This window comes from Thermobia domestica, chromosome 1 (assembly GCF_964235325.1).
Source record: "Thermobia domestica chromosome 1, izTheDome1.hap1.1, whole genome shotgun sequence".
Taxonomy (NCBI): domain Eukaryota; kingdom Metazoa; phylum Arthropoda; class Insecta; order Zygentoma; family Lepismatidae; genus Thermobia; species Thermobia domestica.
Window position 1 is genome coordinate 169,776,465 of NC_137454.1, and position 14,632 is coordinate 169,791,096.

Genomic DNA, 14,632 nt, shown 5'->3' on the forward strand with positions numbered 1-14,632 from the left:
GTCTCTTTAACTATATATTGTGCTTTATGAAGAGTAAAAGTGTGATACAAGAAATGAAATAGATTTTTTAAAAATGGATTTGTGTCTAGAAATTTAAGATAGCCCACAAGAAAGTAGAGTAAGCAGCAAAGTAAGCTAAGACAGAAATAATTCCAAAGCCCACAAGCAAGTAGAGTAAGCAGCAAAGTAAGCTAAGACAGAAATAATTCCAAATCATTTATTTACATTATTCTTGCCAGATTCCTTACATTTTAGACAGAGCTAGAGAGTAAAGTGCTAATTTATCAATCTCATACGATAAAAGTTCGTAGTGGGTAGGGCAGGGTCATTTGGTTATCATGTATCATCAAGTTGTAACTCAGAACCAACTCTCGTTACAGCTGTGGAATCCAGCAATAATTTTATCACATGTACGCGGCTATAAATAGCAACCGTATGGCGAACGGTATATTAATGTAAATTTTGAAAACTCATTTCTATTTTAAATCGAGCATTTGACTTATTAAATCTTCTTATGATGGATAAATCCTAACTGTAACATTTCTTTCTTTCTTTTTGGATCAACAGATCCAATATATTTCAGTCAAAAATTTTCTTGTGTGCCTTATATCTGGAGAACTACATAGCTATGTAGCCAAACCCAAACTATCACTTAATTCAGTATAATGTGTTTATTCCGTAGAAAATACGAAAACTCAATATAGGGGCCGTTCAAAAATTTTGTGGCCCCTGATCCAAAAACTAACTATTGGCCAAGATTGCAATATTTTGATGCATTTTTTTTATCGTTCCTAAAATTCTTGGCCAAGATCGCAATCTTTTGATCCATTTTTTTTATCATTTCTAAAATTTTTCTTTAAATTTGCATTTCCAGTTGCTACCAGTTCCTTCTCCTTATCAGCTTGCATTTCGCTTTTCTTTCGTCCCATTGTGCAGGTATCTCGACTTATACCTGGTATCACAAGAAAAAGGGGAGTTGATTTTCCTTAAAATTTCTAACTTCGATTATTTTACTGTAGAAATTCTGACCTATCAGTAGAACACTCAATGAGAGAGACCTGGAATAGCAAGTAATATACAGTGAAACAATCAGGCAGGACACAGAAAATCTCTAAATGCACTGCGCAGTTATATCGATCTTCCAATGTCATTATTAACCTAAAACCCATTATTTATATATATATAATATATATATGAGACTTGTTGGTTTGTGTTTTACCGATTATATCATAAGTATTAATTTACAACATGTTTGTCTTTATTAACGTGTTTCTACTTAAACCATCACTATAGGAGCTAGAGCTGATATTTGGTATTACAGTGATTTCACACTATATTAGGGATCTTTACATTGAATCAAAATATAAACATGTGTATTTTAGATTGTATCTAAAGGTCAATTCTACAGGAAATCGAACCCAGAATTACGTGCCATCAAAATTGAACATGTTTACTTGTTGGCTATTTGAAAGGTGAAAATATTAACATTTGACATTGTACTTACTAAGTTCACCTAAATTTATTTCAATTAAGTCTCCAGCGTCGAAAATAATTTAATTCGAAGATAAAAATGCTTAGTATTTTAGATGATCGTTATTTCAATCGTCGTGATATTTCCTTTCTTTTCTTCTGAATCAGATGGATGTCATTTTTATAAAGATTAAAATAATATCTTTGGTTTAACAGTTTAGAGCTCTAGCTTGTAATGCTAAACTAAACTAGATAAATACAAATAAACAATGAAATTATGACCATACTATAAGATGAAAGGAAACGGAAATAATTTGAGATATTGTACGCATACAGCATTTATTTACCAGACAATTTACTGGGTATTACTTGAAATTGAATTTGCGATCGTTTACTTGTTGGTTAAGTCTCATAATTTGAGCCATCGAAGCCATCCTAACGTTTGAGGGAGGAAGATCGTTAGATGAACATTCATGGAATTTCGACGACTAATATTTTTTGCTCAAATTATTTTCTTATTAATTATTTGCGATTTAAAATAATAAGAATTTACGGTAGTCATATACCTTATAAGTGGAAATTTCATGTGAGGGTTTTATGGTAAAACCAAGTACTAAAATTTCATCATCTGTTGTATAGTGAAGGGCGTTTGATATTATTGTGTGTCAGTTTTATTCTGAGTTCCCGTATTACGGAAAATCTCTTCTATCATGCCATATGCCCTCATTTTCAGTATTTACATTTCAAATTTATTTCTAACATTAATATATGTAAAGTAAGACTTCAATTATCTTCAACCAAAGTAGCTAGAAATCAACCTTTATCTAAATTTAAGAGTAAAAAAATTAATATTAGTACTTAATTCAATTTTCGGAAGTAGGAGACAAAAGGATTTAAATTTACGTGAGGTGGATCCTGGCTTAACTTGTTACGATATTTTTCTGGGTAGTAATAGGTATTAGAAATCCACGAAATTCAAAAAAAAATGAAAGGTGCTCACAGACTTGGTTCGTAAAGCCATGCCTTTCCCTATAATGTTTGATTTGATTTGATTTTAGCGTCCCTTTCAGCAGCGAGGCTATGAGACGTGGGCCTACATCTTAGTGTGGCATCCGAATCACATGAGCTCCCTCCGAGAACCAAACCCTGGACTCCCACGCCAAAGGCGCGTACACTAACTGCTTAGCCACGAGTGAGTTCTATAGAATGTTCTAGATAAAATAAGGTGGCTAGAGAAAACGATCAAAATATTGAACAAAGTTGAGTAAACCAGAAATAAATACACATGCAGAGAAATCAATTCGTGTTTTAGTTTCTATGCTAGAATTGCGGGATTGATTTTGACGTGCTGTATGTACAAATTGGCGGTTCATGTAACTTTTTTAAAAAAGGTTTCTCTTACTTTTATGGTGCAAGAAATAGTGATTTAAAAAGTCTCTCTTTGAATTTTGTAAGTTGAACTTCTTTACCGATAGAATTAACAGATATGGGTTAATTCTCGTATCATCCTGAATATATACAACCTCGCAATACTTTTGATATGTGTTGGTTGCATACAGTTTTTCACAAGCACAACTTGAATGTAGCATTAGTGTTCAGTATGCTAATTAAGCTCCCTTGGAATGAAGCTGGAACTGCAACCAATAGAAAATGAGCGTACTAACAAGGAACTTGTGCGAAATTTTCTTTTGTGTGTGTGTGTGTGTGTGTGTTCAGTTTCCAATATTTATATATTTATTTGGGATTTAACGTTTAAGTGGTATTCTAAACATGTACCGAAGGTAATAGCTTCCTCGTTGGCCTAGTGACTAGTGTGTGCGCCTTTGGTGCACATAGCCACCGGTTCGATTCTGAGTGAGAGAATATTAAAGTTTGAAAGCATTACCGTGATTCAGCGTCCACTTTTACCTGTAGACCCACCTCCCATATACCCTTGGCTCTAAAAAGAGAAGCTAAATTTCAACCACCACCAGCAGCAGTTTACTTTTGATAGGAATCGAACCTGATCTGCTATACAAAGACGAGAATGCTAATGGCTTTACAGGAGAAAGTTGATGTTTGTTGTTTATATTAATTTAAAAAGGATAATTATTGTATGATAAAGTTATTGGTGACACCTGATTCCCGTTTGTATCTTATGGTATCGAAGAAAGCGGTCTAGCTTTTTGATAGGTGGCCCTCTCGAAAATCACTGCTTGTATTGCGTCATCTAATATGTACACACATTCAGAAACATTCGTTCCCCTCACACGCGTATTCATAGAGTCGAGTCAAGGGCTAGGTCGTCACCAAGCCAAGAAACTGCATTTGGCTGTTGGCAGTAGTAAGGAAAACAGTAACTGGGAAGCAAATGTTGTGGAAACACGAAAATGGTTCGACGCATTTTATCAATTGTTGTAACGGTGCTTGCCGTGAGTAAGTTCTTTATTATTTTTTACGTCTTATGAGTGCGTTCTAACTTTTAAAATTGTTTTTGTGGAGTGAATTAGTGTCCACCTACGTATTACGTAGCAATAATAATAACAATATGCTGATTGAACATAAAGGAATGCAGGGTATAAAGTTGTGTACATACAGGGTATAAAGCAGTATAAACTTAATCACAGCTATTACTCACACATTTACATGTTTGCTTACTTTTTTAAAAAGAATATACAGTATGAATGAATGCCGTCATTTTAGATGTTTAGATATTTTATTGTTGATTTAAATAAATGATATTTCTACTTATACCTTGTGATGAGGGTAATTCAGGCTTATCCTGAATGCGTAGGTGTTCGTATTTTTTTCGTATCATAGTTCAGTGTGAAGATATAGTATATTACTGAAAGGTATAACGGTAGATGATAAAATTGACTATCGAAGAAAAAGTGCAAGCTATAGACTGCAAAAGTATCTTCTGTTAGTGAAATCAAATTGCTATAAAGGTCGGCGTCAGTAGGAGTAATACTCATGTGGTAGATTTCGCGTTTGTGGAACTTCTTTGTGGTCGTCATAAAACACCTGAATTTTTACCCGAACCAGGTGGAGCAACATTTTGTGTTCTTTCTACTTGCCATTCAGTTGTAAAGTGCTCTGCGGACAGTTTTCTGATTGGATGTTAATAAGATTTACGATGTAAGTGTTTCGGAAGGTTTTTTCGTATGATGCTCTTAGTACAGCATTTAAAATCTAGAATGCTAAAATCATTCTAAATGATCAAATAACACTACTCTTACTTACAATAATACTTGTTTCTTAATATAAAATTATTTTGCAGTTAGGTTTAAACAGAGAAGAATAGTGTTTTTCTTCGTTGTAACTAGAGCTAGAATTTTTATTGGTGAAAAGGTACTGATATTTTTTATTGGAAAGTTAAATATAAAGTTGGAAATGTGGTGGAATGAAAATTATAACTAACAATTATCGCAAGCACAATTTTAATATTTTTCAACCAAACTTTATACGTCTCGATTTTGGTCACCTAAAAAGATGTAATTAATTGAAGATCGAAAAATGTAAACCACTTTGACCATCGATTTGTCGACATGCTAAGGCGAGGAAGAATAAAATATGACAGAATTGAATTTGACAACAGTCACTGACTTAATAGTTGGAAGTGCTCGTGGGTTTTCTCGATGTTCTCCCGTTTCCTCCCACTTTCTTCATTTCACCATTTCATTCATTTCTCATAATCACCGTCTCCTTTAGCTTAACCGGTATTATGGTGGGACGTAAAACTCAAGATTTCACTTCATTTCATTTCTTGTTTTGCCAGGATATTTTATTTTGCGAGAATGAGTGTTCCGTGTACACACCAAGCGGCCGTACTTTGTTTTCATAGCAAACTGCGAAGTCCTTCACATTAGTTGGCACTTCTCAGAGGTCGGGGTTTTTCACCAGCCTCCTAAGTCTGAGTTTTGACTAGCCGTTCCAACTTGAATAATGTTATGTTATTCCTGTTTGAAAACGCATCGTGCTTCTAACTTAAGAGTACGTGTATGGACAGGGTTCCCACCCAAGGGTGCCGATTTCTCTGTAAATTTTGGGGGGCCCATTCAGATGCAGAAGGTATATATATGAGGATTTTAAGACAAATTGCATTCAAATTATGCAAAATATTGTATATTCATAAATACAATACGGGGCCCACATGAGCTTTGGGGGGGCCTTTCGGCCCCCCAGGATCGGCACCCTTGTTCCCACCAATCTGGAAAACCTGAAAAATACGGAATTTTAAGTACGGATTTTTTTTAAAAAAAAAAAAAACTAGTGAGAACCCATTTCTCGTTTTGCCTTACTACATATCCCCATTGATAGGGGATATTTCCTAAAATAAATTGTTTTGCAGAGCTTCTCTACCAATGTACACACACATACTATATATATATATATATATATATATATATATATATATATATATATATATATATATATATATATATATATATATATATATATAATACAATAGTGTCTATCGGTCACGAAATCAGAAAACGGTCATGAAAATCGAGAAAAAGTCACGAAATTTAGCTTTTGGGTCACGATTTTTTTTTATTTGTACAAATAAAAGTACAGACTGGAAAATTTTGTTCTATAAAACGTAAAAAATCACCACCAAAAATGTCAGTGGTTGGCTTTAGACGCTACCAAATCGCAAGCAAAGCACGCTTCTATCGCATGAAAATTCGGCCTAATTCGCATCCAAATTTGCTCTTGAGAGTAAAGAAAAAGTCACGAAATTTCATTTTGGAATTTCAGTAGACACCATATATGTACAGTCAGCGACGGAAGTTCTTCCCGTTTGGTCAAATTTATTTTGGAAACAACGATAGTATGGGTGGAACGTACAGAAATTACATTATTTTTAATTTACTGAAAACTGTACTCAATTGTCCTCCCATTCTGGTTATTTACGAAACAAATTTCATCAAACGGAAAGAACTCTTGTCGTTGACTGTATACGCATAGTAGATTAGGGAACCCCGGTCGGGAAAAATATAATTGGTTTTTACATTATATATAGACCCGGAAATCCTGAAATCATGACCTAGAAAATCTGAAAAGTCAAGGAATTCGTGCTCGCGAAATAAATGGAAATCCTGAGTGGCTGACTTAAAGGTAAGATAAAATACATAATAGAATTTTTGTGAATGGCTTCCACCAGTTTTTCTACGCTATAAAAGTCCTCTGCTCCCTCCAGAGTTGGCGTGGGTCAATGAAAACTTGACCCACTGACCCACAGCCCACGGTGACCCACTGTGACCCACCACCCACGGTGACCCACTCTGACCCATCACCCACCATGAACCACTCTCATCCACTGTGACCTATTCTGATTAACCGAAATCCATCATCATCAACTCTGAACACGATTCACGGCCTCTTCTGTACTGACTAAAGAGTTTACACTTGTAATAAAACATGACTGTGAAATTGTCACTAATCGGAGTTTGAATTTCTAGTCAATCGCTCAAGCACCGCTCTGTCAGAATAACGGTGGATCTGATCTTTATGATATAAAATGGTAAAGTGTTTGTCAGTGAGGAAATTGAAACAGTTCGAGGTGAGGGGAAATTAGTGTGTGCGTAAAATATACTTGCACTAAGAGAGTATTCTTGCAAGTGTTAATTTCTCATCGCATTCCAAAAGAATCTTCTATTCGCAGGAAAATACCCCTGTACAATATGGAAAAAGTTATGGTTTCTCAGTTCACAGTATTTTTCTCATAAAAGTCTTGAAAAATCAGTTTTTCATAGTGTATAAAGGTGCTCGGGTACCCTATGTGAGAGCCTCTCCATAAAGTATGCTCATAATTGTAATTTGTGTAATCACTAAACACCAGGTTAAATTTAAGTTACAAATATGCATAATTGCAATTATTATGAATATTTATTCGAAGTAGTTTACCTAAAGCAAAGAAGAGACTTACTCAAAAATAGGTACAAAGTTGAATAGCACAAATAAGCCATTAGTAATACAAGGAGGCCTATACATTTTCTATAGCTCGTAATTTTCCACTTTAAAACAAACCTGAAATCGGGTTTATTTCCTGTTGGTAACATTTTCGTGGTAAATCATCCGCAGCGGAATGGTGTCCATCCTTCAGCCAAGAAATAAATAGCTTGTCTACCTTGAGCTTGTCTAGCGGTGGGCCATTAACATTGATGAACAACAAGTTAGACAATGTTTGAGCATTAGTCAATTTCTAATATCAGTCATCTGTAAATTCATAAGGGGAAGTCCCCGTTCGCACTCTGTCGTGGAATTTGATAATACTTCTACCCGATTTCTGCAACTCCTCATCGACAATCTGCTTGTTAGACTTAAGTCTGATAACGATTTTCCTTGGTCAGTTTTGAAATACTCAGCAAAAAGCATCATCTCTCTATCACCATACAACATCTTTTCCATATCGACCATGTCAGTTGGCAATGTCGACTCATGGAGAACAGAAACTTCACCTACCACGCCTTCGATAGGGAATCTTGTGAATAAATTACCAATTAAAGCCTGATGAACTGAAGATTTCTTATTTGTTTATAAATTTAATTTTTGTAATTACACATGAAGGTTTGATGCCATTACGAAGTTCCCTCTCCCGTCTAGAAAGCGAAAGAGAACGTGGTTCCTGGAAAGTGTTCAGAGGTGAATGGGAATTTCTCTCCTTCTTCCCCTTCAATTACCACACTGCTGTTTGCCATGTGCCAAATTACGATGAATTTCAATTAAATTATCATAGTATAATTATTTCCTTATTGAATTATCAATACTTTTCAGTGGAAAAAAGGATGAAATTTGAAAGTTCCATATCAAGGCAAGTAGACCAACGTGAAGGGAAGAAAGTGTAAAATTTTCCATATAATTATGCGTATAATCCAAACTTAAAATTTCCGTGTAATTAAGCTTACAGTACAAATTTTATTCCTATTTTAGTCACAAGTTTTTGAGTTGATTGCCCTGTGCTGTAAGCGCTGCATATAATAAACATAAGCTTCAGCAATATTATTATAGTAAGAAAGCAATGGATACATGAAGCCAAGCACTGTAATTTTTTGTTTCTGATTTTTTTTCTTAAATAACATCGATCGTTTTCGATCATTTTTACAAACCAACTCACTACCAATTTTCCATATATAGAAAGTGCCCCCCCCCCCCACATAAAGGAGAATTTAAAAATATGCTAGGACACATTTTGTTTATTTTCAATAAAGAGTTAATACACTGAAGTTCAGCTCAGTAAGTATAACGGCTTGCGAGATACTAATTTTTTTTTTTTCGCAAAAATTCGGATCCTCACCCTCCTTAGGATATGTAGCTATTATAATGAAAGCAATACAACATTCCAATTTGGATTAAGGCCTAACTACATACCAAAAGTAATTTAATTTGACTTTGCAATTCGGCCGTGATGATCAGGCACACATAGTTACATTCAATTTTTTATATAATAATTTATATATTACAGTGATTCAAAAATGTATTTTTTCCAGTAGTTAGCTCCTCTAAAAACTCACAGGTCTCGAAAGCCAAGTAGTAGTATAAGTCTTATTGTTATTATTACAATTAAAAATATCAATATTCAAAAACGCCTGAAGTTGTTTTTTCACTTAGTTAGATATACTCACCTCAGGTAAGTAGACAGAAACAAGTGGAAAAGGAAGGGAAATGAAGGTCTTGGAAGTAAAACGAAGATAAATTTACCAGTCTTCAGAAGATACTGTCTACAATGCAGTGAGCAGAGAGGGTCGGTAGATCATACTGAGTAGGTGGGTCGCAGTGGGTCACGGTGGGTGGTGGGTCGCAGTGGGTCATGGTGGGTGGTGGGTCACAGTGGGTCATGGTTGGTGGTGGGTCGCAGTGGGTCACGGTGGGTGGTGGGTCACAGTGGGTCATGGTGGGTGGTGGGTCACAGTGGGTCATGGTGAGTGGTGGTCACAGTGGGTCACATGCCGTTGACCCACGACCCACTGACCCACTCAGAAAACTTGACTCACTGACCCACTCCAACTCTGGCTCCCTCCTGTATTTGCTATCGATGATATACTTTTGTAACATTGACTCAACTTTTCCATTTTACAAAAGATAATGTGCGATTTTACTCCCTTAAATCAAGAGTAACATTTCATAGTTTTAGAAAGTTTTTATATACTCTCTCCAATGTAAGAGAGACCGGGAAACTTTTTCGTTTCTCCATCTCAGCGTTCTTGAGCTTATGTTTCTATATCTTTTCTGCTATGTTGTGACATATTTTAAACAAAATTGCGTGCATTGTTGTAAATAATGTGAGGACGCAATAAATCACTTATTTTGGTGAGGAACGAGAAAGATATGAGACTTACATCTGTATAATATGTACAGATAACGAATAAGAAGTAAACAAAAAATCTTATTTGGTAAGGATTTCTTGATTGGGTAGAGAAGGTTCTTTTTGGTGGGATTTGGTGGACATAAATCTCGAGTTTGGAATTCCAAAAGTCAACGTGCTAACTTGAAAATATTGTTTCAGTAATCTGCCACTAAATTTTATGATTTGGTGGAGCACCAAAAATTCAAACCTTCGTTATAACATAAAAACAAACCTGTCTGGTTCCAAATTTCTTCGAAAAACTAACAATGAAAAATATTTTACCTGGTTTGTTCGTTAATCCTGGTACCAACACACTTATACTTTGACAGTCCGTCTAATTTTCGAATGAGACTGAAGTAGGCCTCAATTACAGAATTTACTATTAGTCGGAAAATTATATTTTGAACTATCGTCAGAGCCATCCTCGCTGATGTAGTGGCTAGCGCACATGCCTTTGGTTAACGAGGTCCAGGGGTCAATTCTCGTTGGGGACGCACTATATTAATGCAGATCTTTAAACTGTAGGTCTCGCCTTATATAACTTTGTTACTGACGACGGACATAAATAAAAATCAACAAATCAAATTAACTTTATCATAATTACGTATAAAGTTGGGTGTGATGTTCTTAATATCTCGGTAGAATTCAAATATGAGAGCGGTGTTGTCATTGTAAACTAGCCTGGGCTACGCATTTGATTTTTCTCTTTATCAATGAAAATATGAATGTTATATTTTTTATCAAGGATTGTGTTAAGTTCACAGGAACTAAAATGATACAATAGTTCCAATTAGTTTGGTTTTTCACTTCACTGCAAGGACATTTCACATGCTATTCGTTTCATAAATCAACGAATAATAGGGGCTCAGTGGTAGAGTAATCACCTCCGATGCCAGGGGTCTGTGGTTAGATCTGCAATCACGGGAGTTTGTGGTAAAACATAATCATGTACATAGGTTTCCGTAGGGTTCTCCCGTTTCCTCCGATATTCTCAATCCATCAGTTATTTCACAACCGTTTGCGATAAGAAAAATATCTCAAAAATATTTGGTAATTGTATTGAATCAAGTGCTAGTATAGTACGTGCATATGTCTGAACTGTAAAACTATTTCTTGACGTTCCTTAAATATTTTGAAAAGTGTAGCAGAGTAAGAGAATGGCCAGTTACAAAACGTTTGATCGTACTTGGCGGCCCTTTTCAGTACCGAGCCTACAACTTACGTGAGACGTGAATCTGTTGCATAAGTGAAATACGAACCACACCTACTTGCACTGTATTGAATCTAAGTTTCCGTACAATTCTGAGAACACTATTTATTACGGACAGGGTAGCCGTAGTTTATATTAGTGGTGCCTATTTCCCGATGACCCATGACACACCCCTATTTATTCTGATATGCCCCTCGCAAGTATGACTACCTTCTAAGTTTAATTAATGCTTTTCTCTTGTTTAGCATTAATATCTCCCTTTTCTCGCAACTCATAATGAATAAAAATTAGGTGAAATAGTTCTGGGAATTGCCGAAATTAGAGAAAATATATTACTCTTAGTTTCAGATGAAATTATAAAATAACATTATACAGAAAATAAAATTAGTTGAAATATTTCTGTCCCCTCCCCCGAAAAAAATATTCATGACGCTCTGCGCGTCATAATGCCTCCTCCCACCCTCTGGGCAACCCTGGATTGCAAGCAAAGAAAAGCAACTGTTTTCTCAGAGGTCAATATCTAAAAGGGTAGCACTCATTAACGGAGAAGCAGGTTTGTTTCCTGGCTAACTCTGTAACGGTGGCAACATAGGACTCATTAAACTCTCAATTGAAAAGTCCAAACTATGTTGAATTTTTAACTTACGAAAAGTGTTTTAATCACAAGAATGGAAATCATCCAGAAATATTCTGTAAACTTTGTTCTCAAATTCATATGTTTGGTCGTCTTTACGGCAGAGCCACAATATGACACAACTCTACTTCCTTGAAATCTTAGTTCATTTATTTATTTATATATTTATTTATTTTATTGACACGGACCAGTGGTTCTCATCCTAAATCTTATCACGACCCCCATTTTATCATATCCTCTTGGCAGTGACCTCCTCATAATTTCTGGTTTCATTTTTAAACAACTCTGCAGCTGTTGAAAATGTTTATTTAGGAGACCAAATTTTTGTTGTTCTTAACAGTATTTATAAAAATATGCTTATCAGAACAAAAATCAAAATAATATTCAAAAATATTTTCGGATGTTAGTTTCTAATTATATTTATGTCTTCCGTTTATCTTCTCGACTCCATGAAACCCTCTCGTAACCCCACAGGGGTCGCAACCCCCAGGTTGAGAAACCCTGCAATTGACAATAAAGCAATTGGCAGTGAACTAGGGGTGTAAAGTTCGTGTAAGCGATGTTACAGACGGTAGTACTAATATAAATAAATAAATCTACTGTATAAAAGCGATGTGACTTTCGGTCTGGTACTATTACGCCATGACTGCCGAACCAATTGAAATGGTACTTTGCGTGATGGTCAACCATATCCCCCTCTCCAGAAACCATATGATATTAAATTAAAATACCTATCCTAAGGAAGGAGGAGCGGGGATCATAATGTATGGAAAAAATTCGCATACAACATAACCTCCGTGGTGCATGGGCGGAAAACCTTTTAACAATTTTACTCCTGATAAGAAAGGTTTGTTTAGTTTGTAATTCCACTATTTTGAACATCGACATGGCCACGCTATTAAATGCATATACAATTACGGTGGTCAAAAAAAAAACAAGATAACTATTAATTATAATTTCACTCATGGCGTGTAGCGATACCTCTATTTTGAAAACTGATTTTTTTACTTTAAAAAAAAACCGAAACAAGCAGAGATCTTTTCCTCTATTAAGGGTGTTTTATAGTTAGAAATGTAAAGATTATTTTTGCAAAAATCATTACGAAGAAATATTTTGACTAAATACTTGAACCTTGGTTTTTTTTGGGAGGGGGGGGGGGCAAAAGTGAAGCTTTTTTTCCGTTTACCTTTGAAAACAAAACAATATCAAGTGAGAACGCAAGTAATAGAATATTTCTGCACTACATTAAATGCTGTAAATTACGGTTGGGCAATTTGTTTTGTGGTCTTGTCGACTTTTTTTCTTTCATTCTCGAACACCGTCAGAGATAGACTGACGATACTACCGGTGCATCTGTGCAACACTGTATGTATATAATAGGCGTGAGCTGGTGGATAGCAGTCTTTAATGTAGCAGTGGCAAATACCTGTAGATAATTAGGAAATCAATTCGTGCGTAAACTTAAACTTGGTAAACTTTTCGTACTCACGAAATATTGGCAAACGACAAAAAATGTGAAGCAGTTGACATGTTGACCGACGTTGTTAACCATTGAACCAGTATTTAAAGTTTTAGTTATTATTGACCTGGAATAAAATAATTAAATATTCTGTGAGGTGTTACCTGGAGTCGAATCTTCGACCCTCGCACTTTTGTTTCTGAGATGCCGTGACACCAAATCAATTTCCTTTAAATAGACAACATATTTAAAAATCGGGAATCTCCCGTTATTAAGAGATCGGTAATCTCCCGCTTTCAGGTCTAGGGATTGGCGTCACAAGCAGTTTTCCACGAATTGCGTGATCTTGATAATATCAGAGCATTAAAATTAATAATCCGGATTGTAAAAAAAATAATAAAAAATAAAAAAAAATAAAAAAGTTAGTTAAATGATAACATTCTGATTAACAACATATCTTATGGAAAATAAAAATTTTATGTAGTCATCATTACGAGTGATTTGCTGTTATATTTTAGACTTATCTAAAGTTATAAATTGGTTTATTTTGCTAAATTTGACTCCATATGGTCTGTATGGAACCATGTATATATTTTATTATTATTATTATTATTATTTTGAGTTTTATTGAGTGCATCTAATAATTGAGAAGTTTGATGCAATAAGGGCGTAAGTCTGAAATAGGCATTTGGGGAAAAACGATGTTGAAAATTTAAGTAGTTTTTTTTCTTACATAAAACAATGCAATATTTTATTGCGATATTGAGTTGAAATTTTGACAGGAGGTTAAACATGGTAAAAGTAACTTATGCGTTTGATGCCAAAAGGACGAAACCCCGCTTACATCCGTGTTACATCAAACTCCTCAATTTTTCTCTTTGTGCTAAAGGAGACTGAGAAACGAACGATGATAATGAAATGGCTGGTGAAGGAACAATCCATAACGCTCATGTCCTACTATAAGCGGGATTCAAACGTCAGCGTAGTAGCTTAGACTGCTTGACCATGTCATCAGCTTGTGTTTGATAGTCATTTGCCTTTATTACTTTGTAAATTGACCACACATGTAAGTTGCATATTTTCTGTGGAATCAAGATGACTAGCATGAGCACTTTTCTGTAATTTGTATTTATATGCTCCTAGAACGTCAGCGCTTCTTCTAAGATAAATATTCTTTGAAAGAAAAATATGGCCAAGTCCTCTGTAAGGATTTGTAGTCATCTTCCTATTATTATTATTATTATTATTATTATTATTATTATTATTATTATTATTATTATTATTATTATTATTATTATTATTATTATTATTATTATTACTGTAAATAAGTCAAAGGAAGAGAGTAGGCAATTTCAGTGCTGTAACATAGTAACTGTGCGATCGTTCCAATGCTCGCGTGGATATTACAATCATACATTTTAAATTATCTTTAGATTTCTGCCTAGGTCTATATAAATAACTTTCATGCTAAACTTGAAGCAGCATTACTGCAAAGACAGCAGCATACTACTGGTCCATATGTTGGACGTA

At 34.9% G+C, this 14,632-nt stretch overlaps 1 protein-coding gene across 7 annotated transcripts in view; it reads left to right on the forward strand.

Annotated features, from left to right (window-relative positions):
• Nt5b (5' nucleotidase B) overlaps positions 1-14,632 on the forward strand; it is a 267,108-nt gene that overhangs the window by 125,506 nt on the left and 126,970 nt on the right. The window contains exon 1 of one of the 7 annotated variants that reach the window (XM_081766575.1): positions 3,743-3,885. The exons of 4 other annotated variants lie outside the window; for them this stretch is intronic. In XM_081766575.1, coding sequence (XP_081622701.1) covers positions 3,821-3,885 — 65 coding nt within the window. In that variant the 5' untranslated portion in view covers positions 3,743-3,820. Of the gene's footprint in view, positions 1-3,742; positions 3,886-14,632 lie in introns of those variants that run through there. 2 more of the 7 variants (XM_081766556.1, XM_081766595.1) reach the window with 2 other exon arrangements.